This window comes from Eubalaena glacialis, chromosome 10 (assembly GCF_028564815.1).
Source record: "Eubalaena glacialis isolate mEubGla1 chromosome 10, mEubGla1.1.hap2.+ XY, whole genome shotgun sequence".
In the NCBI taxonomy this organism is placed as follows: domain Eukaryota; kingdom Metazoa; phylum Chordata; class Mammalia; order Artiodactyla; family Balaenidae; genus Eubalaena; species Eubalaena glacialis.
In genome coordinates, this window is record NC_083725.1 from 122,356,048 (window position 1) to 122,374,653 (window position 18,606).

Sequence of the window (18,606 nt, forward strand, 5' to 3'; positions counted from 1 at the left end):
CCCACCTGTCCTTGCTGGCAAGGCAGAGGCAGGGCTTTGGGCGGTGAGCGCTGGTCTCCCCTTCCTCGGGCGGGAGGTGCCTGGGCGGCTGGGGGATGAGAGCAGCCTCTGTCCCCGCGGCCATGTCCCCCAGCTCTGCGGTCCGTGGCGGTCTTTGCCCGGGAGCCCTCTTCCATTTCTGCTCCTGGAGGCTGAGGTGGATAAAGGTGTTGAAGAAGGGAAACGAAGCAGGCGGGGAGGCTGTGGCTTCTCCTGGAGCGTCCCCTGGGGTCCTGTTTGGACGTCTTCCGTCCACTGGATCTCTGGCCTGTCAGACCTTGAGAGTTTGGCTGAAATCCTCTCCTTCTCCCCTGCCTGTGTCTAGGTGACACCTCGCCTCCCACCATGAAGCTCGACATCCAGTGTGAGCAGCTGAGTGACGCCCGCTGGACGGAGCTCCTGCCTCTGATCCAGCAGTACGAGGTGGTCAGGTGGGACCGGCCGCGCCTACGTCCCCGGGGCCACCACCCTGCAGGGGGTGAGGGGTGCTCCCAGGTCGCTTCACTTACAGAAGCGTGATGTAAATTTTGTATGATTTTCACGTGGCATAAAATGTGACTCTTTTTGTATTTTGTTCCAACCATTCGAATGTAAACCCATTCTGGCCCAGGCCTGGTGGGCAGAGCAGCCTGGCCCAGGGTCTCGTCCGCTCGTCCCCCTCCCCGGGCGTGCGGTCGCCACAGCCGGCTCGTGTGGGCACTGCCTGTCCTGAGCCCCTGCCGGGCAGCGGGCTGGGGATCCAAGTCCAGGCTGACTCCTGCTGTCGAGGCCCTCAAACCCGCAGGTTCCTCAGGGCTCACGAGCAAGAGATGAGTGCCTGCCTGCTTATCTTTTTTTTTTTTTGTATTTAAAAATATTTTATTTTTGAATAGGTAAGACATATGGCACAAAATTCAAAAAGACACAAAAGGGAATACAGTGAAAAGCCTCTCAGTCCTGTGCCCATCCACTCTGTTGCCCTCCGCACCAACTACCCTTGTTTCTAAGAATTTAGCCCACAGGTGTAATTCCGTAGATATAATGTGAAATAACATATGCACAAGAATGTTCATTACAGCATTATTTTTAATAGCAAAAGACAGAAAACAGTGGAAATGTCCACGAATAGGGGACTGATTAAATAAGTTATGATTTATCCGTTCAATGGAGAAGTACACAGTTATAAAATAGAATGAGACAGCCCTTTATGTGCAAGTATGTATGAAGTAAAAAAAGTGCAGAACAGCATGCCCAGGATGCCATTTGTGTTTCTAATACAAGGAAGTATGTGGTTATGCATGACATATCTTGGGAAGGGCGAACAGGAAGGTGAGGGGTGGGAGGAGGGGCAGTGGGAACGGCATTTAAGAAAGTGTGGTGCCCGAAGGGTGTACTGAGGAGCGGTGAGTCCTCTGAAACATGGCGTGTGAGGTGGAGTGGCAAGGATGAGGTTAGCAGATATCCAATTCTTTTCCCCCCGTTTTAGACAAATAGCAATAGCAGCGTAGGCTTCAACTTAGTTGTATAACCTTCCTTTTTCCCTTAATCTATTTCGGAAATCTTACCCAGGCATTTAGAGCCACTTTTTTTTTCTTATTAGGGCTCCATAGCAATTAATTGCTTCTAACCTTTTGCTGTTACAAACAATGCTATAATAAATAACCTCTTACATGTGTCATTTTACTTTTTTTTTTTAACATCTTCATTGGAGTATAATTGCTTTACAATGGTGTGTTAGTTTCTGCTTTATAACAAAGTGAATCAGTTATACATATACGTATGTCCCCATATCTCTTTCCTCTTGCGTCTCCCTCACTCCCACCCTCCCTATCCCACCCCTCTAGGTGCTCACAAAGCACCGAGCTGATCTCCCTGTGCTGTGCAGCTGCTTCCCACTAGCTAGCTATTTTACGTTTGGTAGTGTATATATGTCCATGCCACTCACTGTGTCCCAGCTTACCCTTCCCCCGCCCCGTATCCTCAAGTCCCTGCTTATCTTTCTTCTTTTGAACTTATTTGAAATAGTTTTATGGAGTAGTTTTATGGAAGGTTTACGGAAGAGTCACAAAGACGGTGCAGGGTTCCCTGTGCCCTGTCGCCTGGGGCGCTGGTCAAAGCGAAGAGCCCGACACAGCCGCCTTGACTCACGTCACCGGCTTTTCCGTGCGTGTCCTCTCCTGTTCCCGGGTCGTGCGGGACCCCTCTCGGCATCATCGCCACGTCTCCACGGCCCCTCCTGTCTGTGATGGTCCCTCCGTCCCTCCTTGTCCTTGGCCGCCTGACTCTGGGGTCCGCTCACTCGGGCTCAGGTGACAGTGCCTCTGACGCCTTCTCAGGGTTGAGTCACACGTTTTGGCCAGACAACACAGAAATGACATTGTGTCCTGCCCGGCGTATCGTATCGTGGGAGGTGGTGTCACAGCGGTGCCACGTGGTCACCCCTAATGGTCGCCGTGACCACCCGATGCAGGGTGCCTGCCGCCTCTCGGGGTGACACCCCTTCAGACTCTGCTCACGTCCTGTTTCTGCTCGGACTTTTGCCTGTTGATCTTCGCAGCTGTTGGTGGGTTTTGCCTGAAGTGTTCCTGGGTCTCTGCCTCACTGGGGTTTTTAATTTTTTCATTCCTTCCACATTTATCACTTGTCATTCTCTGAGGAAGAGCTGGCTTTCCTTCCACCTGTATTGACTCAATGGTTCACTTAATCGGTGGACGTGATCCTGGGTGTCAGGGTCTGGCACGTTCCACGCTGGCCTCTCCGAGCCTCTTCAGCCGGGCTCCGCCCTCGAGCTGCCGCCTCCAGGTTTGGTTTCTCTCCTGGGGGTGGACGGGCACTTGTGCCCGCTGACCGTGTCCCGGGGAAGATGCGGAGATACGCGTCCGTATAGGTGCCAGTATCTTAACAGTTTTCACGAGACGATCCACGCGTTTTCTTTCATTTTAAGATGCGTTGGTTGTGACCCACCTCGTCGAGTTCTTGGCCCAAGAACGGGTCACAACCTGCTGTGTGAAGTGACTGAGTGTCTGTCTGCAGGCTGGAAGACTGTGGCCTCACGGAGGTGCGGTGCAAGGACATCGGGTCCGCGCTCCGGGCCAACCCCTCCCTGACAGAGCTCAGCCTCCGCACCAATGAGCTGGGCGACGGCGGTGTGCACCTGGTGCTCCAGGGCCTGCAGAGCCCCACCTGCAAGATCCAGAAGCTCAGGTGAGCCGTGCCGGTCACTCCTGGGCTCTGGGCCCTGAGGCACACCTGAGCCCTCCCGCGGCCCCCGCCCCGCGTCCCCTCCTGCAAGGCCGGCTGCCTGGCCTCCCTGTGGGTGTGTGTGTGGTGGCGGCGGTTCTGTGTCCGCCTTGCTTGGGCTTCAGCAGACGGAGGGGTGGCTCGTCTTGCATGGGAGCGGCAGTCGGCTCGTGGGGCCCGCTGACGGCCACGTGTCTCCAGCCTCCAGAACTGCTGCCTGACGGAGGCCGGCTGCGGGGTCCTGCCTGGCGTGCTGCACTCCCTGCCCACCCTGCAGGAGCTGCACCTCAGCGACAACCCGCTGGGCGACGCCGGCCTGCAGCTGCTCTGCGAGGGGCTCCTGGACCCGCAATGCCACCTGGAGAAGCTGCAGTGAGTGTGCACCCCACCCGGGGCCCCGAGGTGCCCGCGCCCACCCGTCCCCTGGGTTTCGGCTGTCTGCCCTGGGCAAGCCCCCTCCCCAGCTCATCGGCTACAGGGAGCTTTGAGGAGGGGCTCTTCCCTGAGGCCGGGGCTGTGGCCTCTGAAAGCAGCTGGCAGCTGGCCTGCGACCCCGAGTGAGCACACAGATGGGGTCAGCCACAGAGGGAGGAAGCCGAGCCGGAAAGCCCCAGCTCGGGCCGGGTGTCTTTCTCCTGGGTCTCTGGGCACCCACCACCCGGGGAGATGGCCCCTCGGCCACTGCCGTGCTGTCACCGCCTGGCAGCCCTCCGGTCTCTGCAGGCCTCATGGCCGGGGTGGGAAAGGAGACCCAGACAGGTGCCCCCTGGGCCAGGCCGCGTTCCTGCGGCCGCGGGGCTGACTGCCCGCCCGCCCGCCCCCAGGCTGGAGTACTGCAACCTGACGGCCGCGGCCTGCGAGCCCCTGGCCGCGGTGCTCAGGGCCACACAGGACCTGACGGAGCTCGTGGTGAGCAACAACGACATGGGCGAGGCCGGCGTCCGGGCGCTGTGCCGGGGCCTGGCGGACTCCGCCTGCCAGCTGGAGACACTCAAGTAAGCTCCGGGCTGGGGCTGGGGGGCAGGGCGGGGGCTAGGGGGGCGCCCCAGCTCCCAGCGCCTCTCGTGCCCCCAGGCTGGAGAACTGCGGCCTCACGCCGGCCAACTGTAAGGACCTGTGTGGGATCGTGGCCTCCCAGGCCTCGCTGCATGAGCTGGACCTGGGCAGCAACCCGCTGGGCGACGCAGGCATCGCGGAGCTGTGCCCGGGGCTGCTGAGCCCCGGCTCCCAGCTCAAGACCCTGTGGTGAGTCGGCCTCCGGCCGGGCAGACAAAAACCTGGGGGCGGCAGGACGCGTTGGGAGCCTCTCTGTGCTGACGGGGGACTCACCTCCGCAGGCTCTGGGAGTGTGACATCACCGCCAGTGGCTGCAGAGACCTCTGCCGCGTCCTCCAGGCCAAGGAGACCCTGAAGGAGCTGAGTCTGGTGGGCAACAGTCTGGGTGACGAGAGCGCCCGGCTGCTGTGCGAGAGCCTGCTGCAGCCGGGCTGCCAGCTGGAGTCCCTGTGGTGAGGGGGCCGCGCAGAGGACCCTGGGTGGCCCGGGGGGGGGGGGTGGGGACGGCGCCGGGGGCTGGCGAGGTGCGGGTGCCCTCGGGGGGCGGGGGAGGGGGTGCCGAGGTGGAGCCACTGAAGAGGGGCAGAGACTCAGCGGGGGCTGGCGCTCAGATCCCCAGGGGCCTCCCGGGGCACCCCAGAGGCGTGGGCCGCGGTGGCCCCAGTTCCCGTCTGCCGCCCGCAGGGTGAAGTCCTGCAGCCTCACGGCCGCCTGCTGCCACCACTTCGGCTCGATGCTGACCCAGAACAAGCATCTCCGGGAACTGCAGCTGAGCAGCAACCAGCTGGGCGACTCGGGCGTCCAGGCACTGTGCCAGGCCCTGGGCCAGCCCGGCGGCACGCTGAGGGTGCTCTGGTGAGCCTGCTGGGGGGCGCCCCGTCCGCCTGGGCCGAGGGCGGGGACAGCTGAGACTCAGACCCGCCCCCCTCGCGCTCCACCATCTGGCGGCGGCCTGGGCCCTGGTCGCACGGCCACCTGGGGGCGCAGCCTCCGCCTGACCTCGGCCCTGCCCCCCGCCCAGGCTGGGGGACTGTGACGTCACGGACGGCGCCTGTGGAGGCCTGGCCTCGCTCCTGCTGACCAGCCGCAGCCTGCGCGAGCTGGACCTGAGCAACAACGGCCTGGGTGACCCCGGCGTCCTGCAGCTGCTGGGCAGCCTGGAGCAGTCCGACTGCGCCCTGGAGCAGCTGGTGTGAGTGGCCCTGGGGTGCGGGGGGCAGGCGAGGCACACGGGGTGGGGCTGGGGGCCGTGGCCGCTACCTCACCTCCTCCCTCCCTGCAGCCTGTACGACATCTACTGGACGGAGGCGGTGGAGGAGCGCCTGCGGGCCCTGGAGGGGAGCAAGCCCGGCCTACGGATCGTCTTCTGACGCCCCTCCCCGGACGGCCCTCCTCCCCCGAGGAGTCCTGGCTTTAACCGAGAGAAGAGCTTAAATCAGCTCATTTTTGGGAGAGCATTTTAGCCACTTTATTAAAACGCTTTTCTGGCAGGAGGGTCTTTGTCTGTCCTCTTGGTCCGGGCCTGGTGGCGGGTGTGCCCAGCGGGGCCCTCCGTGGGGGTCTGGTCTGAGCTCCCCAGGTGCTGGTGGGGTCCTGCTCCGTGCGGCCTCGGAAGCCACCCATCCTACAGGCCTTCACTGCCTCATGTCTGCGAGGACGGCGTCCCGCCTGCACTACGGGGCACCAGAACGTGGCCCCTGCCCTCGGGGCCTGGCTCACCTTGGCCAGCAGTGTCGGTCATTGGTTGGCAGCGTGCTCGGACCTCCTGTGTGCGCGCCGGAAACCCCAGCTGGGAGCTGCTCCCAGGGCCGGGCCGGGCCGAGCCTGCCGACGGCTGGCTCCCGAGCGCTCTCCTGGTGGAGGCCGGAGCCCTGTGGACATAAGGGCAGGGTCCACCCCGTCTAGCTGGCCTCGTCTGGCCGTGGGTGGACAGCGTAGGGGTGGCCTGCCCTGAGCAGCACATCAAAGGTGTAGACACTGGGCAGCTTTCAAAGGGTCTGGCGCCTGGGCAGTAGCTTCCTGCCATCACTACAAAGCCCTCAAGGTACCCAGGACCCTGGCTTTGTAACACCTTCCCCGGGAAGGGAGCAGGATCTGTGGAGAAGTGGGTGGACCCACCCAGGTCTGGGTGGGAGACGCTCCAGGGGAACCTGCACCCACCTTGGGCCAGAAACCGCTCCCGGGGGCCACGCCTGGGACTGGTGAGCAACGCGGGCCTCCAGTCCTGCAGGGAGAGCACAGGCCACAGGAGGGAGGTGGTCTGGGACCAGAGCGACTGTGAACCCCGCGACGCCGAGAACCCCGGGTGGAGGTGGGCGGACGGGACGCTTGGTGCCTTCGCACTGGTGGGACGGGCGTCGGCCCTAAACCCAGATCAAAGGTGACACTGGGACGGCAGCAGGTGGGGTGGGGCACACTGAGGAAGCCCACGGAAGGCAGAGGCTGAGAAACTCAGCTCAACGGCACAACGCAAGAGCAGCGGGTGGGGCGGGGGGGCACACGTCTGTCCTCACAACCGTCCTAGGTTTGAAATTCTCCCCAGAAATAGTTACGGGAAAATAAACTAAGCAAACGAGTCCACCGAGGCCCTGGCGCTCTGAGAAGCCCTGCCCTTGGGAAGGTCGGGAGTGTCGCCCTTGCCCGGAAATCAGGGCGCTTCCCTTCACCTGTGCGAGTGAAGCCTGAGGACGGTGCGCCATCACCCGTACCCCACCCAGAACTAGCTCCCTCAGGCCGGCCCGAGGGGCAGAGGCAGCAGGAGGCGCCCGGGAGGCCGGCGACCCTCGTGCCCACTGGTCGTCTGCCGGGACAGGCGTCCAGCCCGAGTGGCTCCCATCTGCCCTCTGGGCAGCACCCGAGGCAGCACAGGGTAGGGCGGGGGTGAGGGGTAGCGAGGAGCCGCGGAGCCGCAGGCCTGCACCGTGGCTTTTATTTGTTCTGTTTGCTCGTGGGGATGGCCTCAACCCTGGGCCACAGAGACCCTCCCTCACGACCCGCCCTCCTGACGGCGGGCACCAGGCCTGGTCGAGTCTCTGACTCGATGTGCGCGCAGCCCTGTCCACGCACCCCCCAGGTTGGAGGGTCAGATGGAGGCTCCCGAGGAAGTGGATCTGCCCTTTCCCAGCCACGTCAGGGCGTCCCTGGACGACTGTCCTTCACATGTGCCGCCAGAAGGTCGTGGGGGACCGGCGGGGCCCAGGGAGTGGAGAGGGGCACCGAGACGCTGCTGCCTGGGCCGGGCCGTCTGGGCACCAAGGCTCGGGGTGGCCAAGGCGGCGGGCTGACTGCGCAGAAGGGGGACCAGCCGGCCCAGGGCGAGCCCCAGAGCCTCAGGAGCACACGTGCGCACACACACGCACCCACACGTGTGCACACACCACACACACACGCGCCCCACCCCACTGTGCACGCGGGAGAAAAGGGAGATAGAACCTTGAGGGCTGAGGCCTGCTGGAAGGCTCCTGGCGGGAATCCCAGAGGGTGGAGGGCGCCAGGCCTGGGCTCTGCAGGCCCAGCCGCAGCGTCAGTGCGGTGCTGGCACCCCCTCCCTCTCGGCCTCCTCGGGCCCCGAGGGGTCGTCGGGCCCTGGTGGGCGCCCGTCCACGCTGCCGTCCGCCCTGCCCTGGTCGTCCCTGCCCTGCTGCTTCTGCCGCCGCGTCTCCTTGTACCTCAGGGTGATGTCCCTGGGGACAGCGGGGGCTGCGTCACCACCGGCCGGCCCACGGAGGTCCCTGGACGCTGCCCCGCAGGGGAGCTCAGAGCCTGGGGTGGGCAGGCAGGACCACCGGGGCCACGGCGCTCACCGCAGGAAGAAGCGCCAGACGGTCCAGGTGAGGGCGAGCACGGAGCCGAGCGTCCAGCACTGGGCGATGTAGAAGGGCAGGGACAGCGCGAGCGTGTGCGGGTCGTACTTCACCACGATGAGCAGCTCCGTGACGGTGATGGCCGCCACCAGCCAGGCCTGCTGGCCCAGCTTCTTGTGGAGCTTCCTGCAGAGGGAGGCGGGTGCAGGGGTGAGGCCCGAGAGCGCCCGCCCCCGCCCTCTCCGCAGCCCAGGCCCCGCCCTGGCCCTCACGGGTCGTCCATGAAGTCGTAGATCTCCCGCATGGCCACGCCGCCCACGTTGACGAAGAAGACTAGCCGCAGGAGGACCAGGTAGTGCTCGGGGGGCATCCACAGCACGAACTTCAGGTAGAAAGTGTTCAGCTCTGCCAACAGAAACTGGGGGCAGAGGAGGGTGGAGGGCGCCCGGGGCCGGGGGGGGGGCGGGGGGGAGGGGCGGGGCGTGCAGGAGGCCACAGGCCTTACCACCAGGATGATGCCGCACACGGCCAGCCAGCGGCGCAGGCTGGAGGCCGGCTTCCACTCGAAGCGGACCCAGCTGTAGGGCGTGAACTGGAAGACGATCCTCTTCATCTTGCCCCTGGAACCGCGGCCGTCAGCCCAGGGCAACGCCCGCGGGGCACACTCGCCCCCGGCCCGCGCTGCCCGCGCCGCCCCCCCCCCCCCGCCCCCCAGGTCTCTTCCTGGACTGTTTCTCTACTTCTTCACAGAGGGAGGCGGCTGGGAAGGGATGATCCCGAGAAGGGCCAGCAGGGAGGAAGAGGAGCTGGCTGGATGGGGACGGGCTGACGTCCCGGCCGCCACGAGGGCAGCACCCAGGGTCACATCCTGGGTGGAGTTTACAGAGGCGAGATCCTCGCCTGTAGCACCTTACGAAAGGACCTCGGGGGGCGGGGGGGGGGGCCCTGCAGGCCCCACACTGGGGTCAAGGCCTGCGCGGAGCAGGGCGGCTCTCCAGACGTACTTGTAGGTCGGAATGTTCCAGAGGCCCTGCCACTTGTATGTCTTCAGGGACAGCCACTCGAGGGTCTTCATGCCGCAGTAGATGCCCAGCCCGTTGCAGACGAGCACGTCCATGATCCACTGGGGGCGGGAGCCAGGCGGGAGGGAGGTGGGTGCCACGGAGCCCCAGGTCGAAAGGCCCTGGCTGAGGGGACCCCGTGCCGCCCGCTGCCCCCACGTGGTGGCCGGCCGGGACGCAGAGGGCGGCACTTACGTGGTCCCACCAGCACTCGCTGAAGTTGGGCAGCTGATGCTCCAGGCTGTATTCCAGGAACTCAAACATCACACTCACGATGGTGCACATCCACCAGTCACGGATCATCAGGGTCTGCGGGCCGCCAGGGCGTCAGCCCCCTGCGCGGGATCCCCCAAGGACAGCCCGCCCCTACCCCCACCCCACTGCCCTCCGGTGAGGCGCGGCGGCAGGGCAGCTGTGGCTCCGGCCGCCCCAAGTTAAGACTTTGAGGGTTTCCCTGGTGGCGCAGTGGTTAAGAATCCGCCTGCCAACGCAGGGGACACGGGTTCGAGCCCTGGTCCCGGAAGATCCCACATGCTGTGGAGCAACTAAGCCCGTGCGCCACAGCTACTGAGCCTGCGCTCTAGAGCCCGCTCGCCACAACTACTGAGCCCGCTCGCCACAACTACTGAAGCCTGCGCGCCTAGAGCCCGTGCTCCGCAACAAGAGAAGCCACCGCAACGAGAAGCCCGCGCACGCAACGAAGAGTAGCCCCCGCTCGCCACAACTAGAGAAAGCCCGCGTGCAGCAACGAAGACCCAACGCGGCCAAAAATAAATAAATAAAATAAATAAATTTATTTAAAAAAAAAAAAGACTTTGCGGCAACTTGCAGGTATGTCGACAACTCGTGTGTCCAGGCCTGAGGGTGCCCAGGGCTGGGTGGGATGGGGGCCGGGGGCCCCCCGTGGGTCTCTCCCTTTTGCTCTCCGGCGGCCACCGCAACGCCCAGGACACGCAAGGTCGGGTCAGGCCCCCCAGCTCGGCAGCCTGCCTGTCCTGCACCGCGGCCGCAACCCACTGCACGGCTGGAAAACGGCCCAGAGTTCAGGGCGGCTCCGAACCAGGTGCCCCGCCCAACGAGGAGGTGCCTACCTTCAGGTACCAGCCGATGAAGTGTGCGGGCACGAAGCCGTCCAGCTTGTCCTGTGGGGCACAGAGGCAGGCCTCGCGCTCGGTCCACCGTCGTGAGCTGGGAAGGGGCCCCGCCGCAGCCAGAGGCATCCCCGCGTGTGGGCGGCACGGCCCCTGGTACCCTCACCCCCTCCAGTCCAGAGTGACTCGGGTCCCAGAAACATCCACGCCTGGGGCAGCGCCGAGCTTCACGCGTGGGAGGTGGTGCGGCCCCGCCGGGAGGGGCCCCCACGTCACGAGGCCGGCCGTCCCCCTCCGGGCACCTACCCAGACGTTGTGGAAGGGGTCGGTCTTGTTGTCTGCATCATAGATGAGGCAGTTTCCCCCGTAGTCCCTCTCCGGCAGCGGGACCCCCAACCTGGGGTCGACGTACTTCAGAAACTGGCGGCCGTCCTGGACGGTCTGCAAGGGCGGCGGCATGTCAGTGGGGCGGGGTTTGGGGTGCGCAGACAGCACCCACCAACCGCGAGGGGAAGCACTGTCTCAGCATCGCCCCCACTTCGGGCCGGGCAGAGCGGGGCTGTCCCAAGTCCGAGGACGTCCTCACGCCCCCATGGGACCCCAGGACCATGCCACGTGGCGTCACAGGGGCACCTCCCGTGGGAGGGCGCTCCGATCACCAGTCTCCCCACCTCTCCTCCCTACGTCCGGTTCGGGGTCCAGACCCCACACCGAGGAACAGCGCTGTGGGACACGCTTCTTCACGCGGCGCCCGGACAGCCTCTCCCAGACGCCAACGTTGGCCAAACAGGCCTCCAGCTTCGGCACAAAGTGGGCTTTTGGGGGCGCACCCTGGCAGAAGAGGGCCCCCTCATTCCTCCCTCCAGGCCCCCGCTGGCCGCCAGCTGGGGCCTGTGGTCCACAGGAGGCACCCTGGGATACCCGTCATGAGGACCCTGTCCCCTCGCTCCTGCCCCGAGTACCAGCGAAAGGGCACAGCGGGGAAGAGGCTCCAGGCTGGGGCGACGAGACGCGGTCTGTGGTGTGTGTGGACAGATGACACTCAGACCTGCATCTTGTCACATGACTGAGGTGACACCACGAACAACTGAAACCCCACCACCACCACGTGTGCCCTGGTAACACAGGATCTGAGGGCCAGACAGCAGGGCAGCACCCGACACCGCTGTGTTCCTGAGTCAGGGTGGCCCCACGGGCTCTGCTCCGGAGCCAGGTCATTAGGGGCTCAGATCCCTGGACACTCAACCCTCAGAGAAGTGAAACACAGCACTGTGTCTCCGTCTCAGGGCATCTGAGGGCTGATGGGACCCAAGGAAGTCAGCTCCGGTCCCAGCTGAGAGCTTGTCACCCAAGCCCAGAGGGCCAGACCATGAACCTCCACTCCAGCAAAGGCCAGGGAAGCCGACTGACCCCTCGTGACACGGCTCTGGGAGAGGACAGCAGCCTGGGCAGGAGGGCCTCCCAGAACCAGCCATTTATAAATCTGCAGACTCACTAGTCAGGACCCACAGGGCTCTGCGCTGCTGGCCGAGAGAGCCCAGATCTTGGTTCCTAAGAGCATTTGTTCTCCAGTAAAGGAACCAGGCTCCCTGGAGAAATGGCAGATTCCAGGGCTGGGCAGGGAACCCCCAAGATGGGCCTGGAATGTCTTCTAGCACCAGAAAGGAGGGAGGTGCTCAGAAACCCAAAACAAAACACCAAGAACCCACCACGTACGTGGGGTATGGGAAAGCTCCCAGCAGCCAACTGGAACAATTTGAGCAACGAATCAAGTATTGAATTGTAACCCAAAGTATAACGTAGATACCTACCCACGAGTCTGCGCTGATTTAAGAAATGACCGGACACATTAGTGAGTCAGGGAGAAGCGACAAACCTCCCACACAGAAGGTTTCCCATCGGATTATGGAGCTGCTCTCCGGCCGCTGCGCAGGGGGACCTCCCTCCCGAGGGCGAGGCGTGGAGGGGACCCGACAGACACACCTCTGCCAGGGGGTCGGGGTCAGCACCGACGGTCAGAATCATGTGTCAAATCACGACAGAAACACCAGACAAACCCCCAGCAACCCTGATACCAAAATCAGAAAAAGACATGCCAGGCAAACTACAGAGAATGTCTCTTATGAATATGGATGCAACAATCCTCAACAGAATACTAGCAAAGTGAATCCAGCAGTATATACCAAAGGTCATACACCACGACCAAGTGGGCTTTATCCCAGGAATGCTAAGCTGGTTCAAAATGAGAAAATGAATCAACACAAAACATCATGTTAATAAAGGGAAAAAAACCACACGATCATCTCATTTGATGCAGAAAAAGCATCCAACCAACAAAATCTAATACCCTCTCATGAAAAAACACTCAGCAAATTAGGAAGAGCGGAACTTCCTCCATTGACAAGGGGCATCTGGTGAGGGCTGAGGGCTCCTCGCTAAGAAGTGGGGGACAGTGTGAGGCCAGAGATGGACGGACGGACAGACAGACACTCAGGCTGGAAAGGAAGAAGTGAACTCCCCCTATGCCTGCACAGAGACCCCCTCAGGAACCCCCCCGAACAGCAGCAGAGCCGTGGGGACGAATGAGCAGGCACAGAGGGCCCAGACCGACAGAGCAAGCAGGCTGCGTTTCCAGACGCCAGGGGCCAGCAGACCAACATGAAGTCAAGACGGCCCCACTCAGGACGGCATCAGGAAGAGCGAGACACTTAGGAATACATTTAACAAAGGAAGTGCAAGACACATACTCCGAAAACCACAAAACGTTGCTGAGAGAAATGAAAGACCCACGTAAGGGGAGGGTCCTGTGCTGCAGAGGAGGGGAAAATCTGAAAGAAAGTGTGGGTTTTAGTTAATAATGATTAATTGTAACAAATGCGTCATATTAGTGTAAGACGTTCATAACAGGAAAAACTGGGTGAAGAAACTCTCTGCACTAACTTCACAATCCTGTAAATCTGTCTTAAAATAAAGTTTATTTTAAATAAATAAAACAAAACATGAACCATTAAAAAAAATCAATCAGAACAAAAGCTGGTCTCCCAAAAAGATATACAAACACCCAACAAGCACATGAAACGATGTTCAGCATCACTAGCAATCAGGGAAATGCAAATCAAAACCACATGAGAGGACCTCCCTGGTGGTGCAGCAGTTAAGAATCCGCCTGCCAACGCAGGGGACACGGGTTCGAGCCCTGGTCCAGGAAGATCCCACATGCCGTGGAGTAACTAGGCCCGTGCACCACAACTACTGAGCCTGCGCTCTAGAGCCCGCGAGCCACAACTACTGAGCCCGTGTGTCACAACTACTGAGCCTGCGTGCCTACAGCCCGTGCTCCGCAGCAAGAGAAGCCGCCGCAATGAGAAGCCCGCGCACCGCAACTAAGAGTAGCCCCCGCTCGCCACAACCAGAGAAAGCCCGCTCGCAACAACAAAGACCCAACGCAGCCAAAAATAAATAAATAAATTTATTAAAAAAAAAAAAAAAAGAAAAACCACGAGATATTTTACCACTTCACCACCCCGCCCCCCCCAAAAAAGGAAAATAACAAGTGTTGGTGAGAATATGGAGAAATTGGAAGCCTGTGCACTGTTGGAGGGACTGTAAAATGAGTACAGCCGCTGTGGAGAATAGTCTGGCAGCTCCTCTAAAGGTTAAACAGAATTATTCAGCAATCCCACTTGTAGGCGTGTCCTCAAAGGAATGGAAAGCAGCGACTGGAACAGATACTCATACACCCACGTTCACAGTCACCAAAGGGTGGAGGCAACCCGAGTGTCCATCCATTTGAGTGGATACACAAAATGTGGTTTAAACACACAACGGAACATTACGCAGCCTTAAAAAGGAAGGAAACTGTGACACAGGCTACACAGGGTGAACCTTGAGGACATTACACTCAGTGAAATAATCCAGTCACTGGAGGACAAATGCTGTCTGATTCCACTCCCAGGAGGTCCCTGGAGGAGTCGGATCCATAGAGACAGAAAGTAGACGGTGGGGCCCGGGGTGGGGGAGGGGAGGGGAGTGAGTGTTCATGGGGACAGAGCGTCCGTTTGGGAGGACGGAACGTTCCGGGGATGATGGTGGGGAAGGTAACACGACCATGTGCATGTGCTTCGTGCCCTGCCCCGTGCACCTAGAAGTGGCTGAGACGGTAAATTTTATGTTACGTGTTTTTTACCGTAGTTAAAAAATACTTTTAATTAAATACACTGCAATAAAACCAAAACAACTGCACAGAATTCTACATACACACGTGTGTGTGCACACATGCGTGTAAAACTGAACTGTGACAAACTCTATGGAGTGCATTGATATCAATTTCCTGGTTTGATCCTGTCTTATATATACATACATACATATTTTTTAATTAAAGTATAGTTGACTTGCAATATTGTGTTAGTTTCAGGTACACATACTGTCCTACATTTGTGCAAAATATTGAGGACCTGGGTGAAGGAACACAGGACCTACCTGTACAATTTGTTCACAACTTCCTGTGAATCTACAATCATTCCAAAACAAAATGTAAAAAGAAATTCAACATGAATAAGCAATCTCAGTGTAAAATATAAAACCAGGTAGGTTTTAAAAGAAAGTATAGGAGAAAATCTTAATAAATTGGTGTTGGACAAAGAAGTCTTAGACATGACATCAAAAACACAAAAAGAAAAGACACAAGGACCGCCACTGTTAAAGAACGAAGGCCCAGCACATCCAGCAAAGGACCTTGTAACCAGGACTACATAAAAAGCTGTCATAACTCAACACTACAAAAACAAACCACTCGATTTTTAAAAAGGGCAAAAAATAAACACTTCACCGAGGAGGATGTGTGTTTCATGGCTCATAAATGCAGGAGAAGTTGGTCAACATCATCAGCCACTCTAGCAATGCAGTGAAATCCGTAAGACACTGGCTAAAATAAAAGATCCTGGTGATGGCCAGTACTGCCAAGGATGAGAGAGGGTGCTGGCGGGACACAGTTGCCCTGGGACTGAGACAGCTATAACCTATGACGCAGGAGTCCCCTCCTGAGTGTTCACCCTCAAGAAATGAAAGCTCAGGTCCACACAAGAGCCTGTACCTGAGGCTCAGAGCAGCTCCACGCACATGTGCCTCAAACCAGACACAACCCCAGTGACTGGACAGATGGCGGTCCCTCCACCAGGAGCCCCATCCACGATAAAGAGGACCGGCTGTAGGTGCGCACGGCTCGGGTGAGTTTCAGAGGCAGTGAAGGCCACGCTCTGCACAACTCCACTCACACGAGACTTTCCAAGAGACAAATGGCGGGGATGCAGGGACAGATGGTGGCTGCGAGGCCACTGCGAGGCCAGGGTCACAGAGGTGGCACCTAAGGGGGCCTGGGGCTCTGTGCCTAACTGTGGTGTCCACACAAACACAAACAGGTGTTACAGCTCCCAGCCCTGCACACCTACCCGAAATGCAAACCTTCCCACGTGATGATAAATCACTCAGCTATCGCTGACTGCTTTGAGATTGTGAATACTGAAGACCACCCTCAAAGGCGAGCTCGGTAAGTCCAGCAGAACAGGAGTATTAGTCAGACAGACGTTAGCGGCAACAAATCCTGATCCAAGATTTACTGAGGAGCTAAGTTTCCAACCTCCAACCCAACCCGCTTGCAGAACGTGTGCCAGAAGGGAGAAAAGCACACAAAGCCACAGCTGGTCACCCGCAGAACCAGAAACGAGGCCCATGGCGACTGGTCCCGGGCCCACTGCCCACACTCAGAGCGCCTGTGCTGCGGGGTCAGGTGTGCCCCCTGCGAGGGCTCAGCCCTGCTCAGATCTGGAGTGTCCGCCAGGCGTCCACGTCTGAACCCATCGTCCCCCGGCCACGCGGCAGCTGCGCCCAGAGGTCCAGGCCCGCTGAGAACGGAGACTCTGCCGCAGGCGATGGCTGGCGCCTTCCCACCCCTACAGCTCCTGCCCACTTCGGGTGGGGTCCAGCCTCCTACCAGAGCCCTGGGGGCCAATGTGCAGAGCGTTCTGTGCCACCTCCACTTTCACAGTTCACCCAACCAAGAGACCCGCTTACCTGGAAGAGTATAAAGATGAGAACCAGCTCGTAGACCACACTGACGCAGAGCCAAAACCTCCAGTAGGCTGTACAGACATGGAGAACACAGAGGCATCAGGGGGCGCCGCCCTGCGGCCCGCGGCCCCGCCCCACACAGCTCCCGCATGCGCGGCCTCTGCTCGGGGACCCTCAGGTCCCTGGTAGAGACTTCAGAAGCAAGATCTAACTCAGGGCTGAGCACAGTTTCCCTCTGACTGTTCTTCCTCCTTCTCTTCCGTTCCCGTCCCTAATCTTTCCCGCAGCACAGAAGGCCCGCAAACCACCAGACACGAGCAGTGACAGCAAACATCCTTGTCTTGTGTTTCCTAGGGATGCTTCTAACCTTCGTCATTAAGAAAGTTTGCAGGGTTTTGGTGGATACCTTTCGTCACATTAAGAGAACCTTTTAATTCCAGTATGCTGTGTTTCTATCATGAATGAGTACAAAACTTTATTCTTCTGCATTTACGAGGATCAATTTTTTTCTTTAGTGTTAATGTGATGAATGAAATTAACACATTTCCCAACATTAAACCATCTCTGAATTCCTGGGATGACGATTTGTTTCAGGAAACTGTCTTAAGTTTCAGTCAGCACTTTTGTCCCTCCGGTGACTACACGTGGCGGTTCTATATTACATACTTTAAAGTTGCTGACAGAGTTGATCTTAAATGTTCTCACCAAAAAAAAAAAAAAAAGTTGAGATTACATGAGATGACAGAGAGGTTAACTAACCATACTGGAGTACGCAATACACATATATCAAATCATCACACAGTACACCTTAAACTTATGTTACGTGTCAATCCTATCTCAATAAAGCTGGAAAAAAGAACGAACGTGTCCCTCAGAACCCCTTTCACTGGCCGGGACTCCTCTCTCTCACCATCTGCTATCCACACTCTCAAGTCCCTGGGGGATGAGATGACAGGAAGGGGAAGGTCTAGAATTGTCCTAAAAGCCAACGGTAACGTCTATCTTCCAAGAATCTTCAGAATCCTGTTTAATAAATGCCTAAGGGGACTTCCCTGGTGGCGCAGTGGTAAAGAATCTGCCTGCCAATGCAGGGGACATGGGTTCGATCCCTGGTCCGGAAAGATCCCACATGCCGCGGAGCAACTAAGCCCGTGCGCCACAACTACTGAGCCTGCGCTCTAGAGCCCGCGAGCCACAACTACTGAAGCCCGCCCGCCCCAGAGCCCACGCACCACAAATACTGAGCCCACGTGCTGCAACTACTGAAGCCCGCGGACCACAACTACTAAAGCCCGCGTGCCTAGAGCCCGTGCTCTGCAACGAGAAGCCCGCGCGCCGCAACGAAGAGTAGCCCCCGCTCGCCGCAACTAGAGAAAGCCCGTGCGCAGCAACGAAGACCCAACGCAGCTAAAAAACAAATAAATAAATAATAAATAAAATAATAAAATAAACAAATAATAAGATATCTGCTTCCCCTATGCTTATGCCTAAAGAAAAAAAAACCACCAGCCTACTTTTAAAAGCTAATTCACCTTGAATTAAAAAAAATAAGCCGTGCTCACAAACTGGAGACACAAGGTTTGGCCACGGCTATTCCACAGCTATTCCAGGTCATCTGTGACAGCGCCACGCGCTCTCCCGCCCCCGCTTCAGTGGGGACCCAGGGTACAGGCAGCCGGGCAGGTGAGAGGGAGGGGTGCGGGGCCTGCTGTGCCGGAAGAGCGTGAGAACTGTGCAGACGCCCGGCTCTGGGGCCGCCCAGCACCCTCAGGGCTTGGGCCTAGCCCACTTGCCGGGGGAAAACCGCCCCGGAGACTGACGAGAATCCAACCTCGCACGGGCAGGAAATACAAACGTGGTGAATTCTTGGGAAGGCGGGCTAACGTGTTCTGAGACAACGGACGTAAACAGCTGAGGTGACAGACTTATTCTTCGTGCCCTTGAAGATAGGAAAAACCTGGAAAATTCTCCCTGGTTCGAGGCTGCAGCAGCAGGTCGAGGGCTGTGGAGCAGGGACTTGGGGCGGCCGAGTGTGGCTGCCCGGCTGCGGGGACGGCCACCTCCTCCCATGAAGGCTGCACTGTCCCTCCCCCGGCCACCCCCACTCGGCTCAGAAAGGCAGCCAGCTCAGACTCCCCACCACGAGCACCCCGTAGAGCCCACCAGGACCCAGGCCTGCCCCCCCCAAGTGGCCAGCGGGCCCTCGTCCCTGCCCACGGCCAGGGTCCCCACACCCCAGCCCGGCCCCGGCTCTCCGCGAGCCACCCCAGA

At 59.3% G+C, this 18,606-nt stretch overlaps 2 protein-coding genes across 17 annotated transcripts in view; one reads left to right on the forward strand and one right to left on the reverse strand.

Moving 5' to 3' along the window:
* RNH1 (ribonuclease/angiogenin inhibitor 1) overlaps positions 1-5,804 on the forward strand; it is an 84,221-nt gene extending 78,417 nt beyond the window's left edge. For 2 of the 5 annotated variants that reach the window (XM_061202376.1, XM_061202377.1), the window contains exons 2-10: positions 363-470; positions 3,052-3,222; positions 3,460-3,630; positions 4,083-4,253; positions 4,333-4,503; positions 4,596-4,766; positions 4,999-5,169; positions 5,336-5,506; positions 5,597-5,804. In XM_061202376.1, coding sequence (XP_061058359.1) covers positions 385-470; positions 3,052-3,222; positions 3,460-3,630; positions 4,083-4,253; positions 4,333-4,503; positions 4,596-4,766; positions 4,999-5,169; positions 5,336-5,506; positions 5,597-5,684 — 1,371 coding nt within the window. In that variant the 5' untranslated portion in view covers positions 363-384 and the 3' untranslated portion in view covers positions 5,685-5,804. Of the gene's footprint in view, positions 1-105; positions 207-362; positions 471-3,051; positions 3,223-3,459; positions 3,631-4,082; positions 4,254-4,332; positions 4,504-4,595; positions 4,767-4,998; positions 5,170-5,335; positions 5,507-5,596 lie in introns of all 5 variants that reach the window. The other 3 variants (XM_061202375.1, XM_061202374.1, XM_061202378.1) reach the window with 2 other exon arrangements.
* Positions 5,597-18,606, reverse strand: part of PTDSS2 (phosphatidylserine synthase 2) — a 30,034-nt gene continuing 17,024 nt past the window's right edge. For 6 of the 12 annotated variants that reach the window (XM_061202365.1, XM_061202366.1, XM_061202370.1 and 3 more), the window contains 8 exons: positions 10,576-10,710; positions 10,270-10,320; positions 9,374-9,487; positions 9,122-9,240; positions 8,623-8,737; positions 8,390-8,535; positions 8,118-8,303; positions 7,228-7,997 (listed from right to left, as the gene is read on the reverse strand). In XM_061202365.1, the coding sequence (XP_061058348.1) occupies positions 7,838-7,997; positions 8,118-8,303; positions 8,390-8,535; positions 8,623-8,737; positions 9,122-9,240; positions 9,374-9,487; positions 10,270-10,320; positions 10,576-10,710 (1,026 nt within the window). In that variant the 3' untranslated portion in view covers positions 7,228-7,837. Of the gene's footprint in view, positions 6,539-7,227; positions 7,998-8,117; positions 8,304-8,389; positions 8,738-9,121; positions 9,241-9,373; positions 9,488-10,269; positions 10,321-10,575; positions 10,711-16,338; positions 16,407-18,606 lie in introns of those variants that run through there. The other 6 variants (XM_061202363.1, XM_061202362.1, XM_061202364.1 and 3 more) reach the window with 4 other exon arrangements.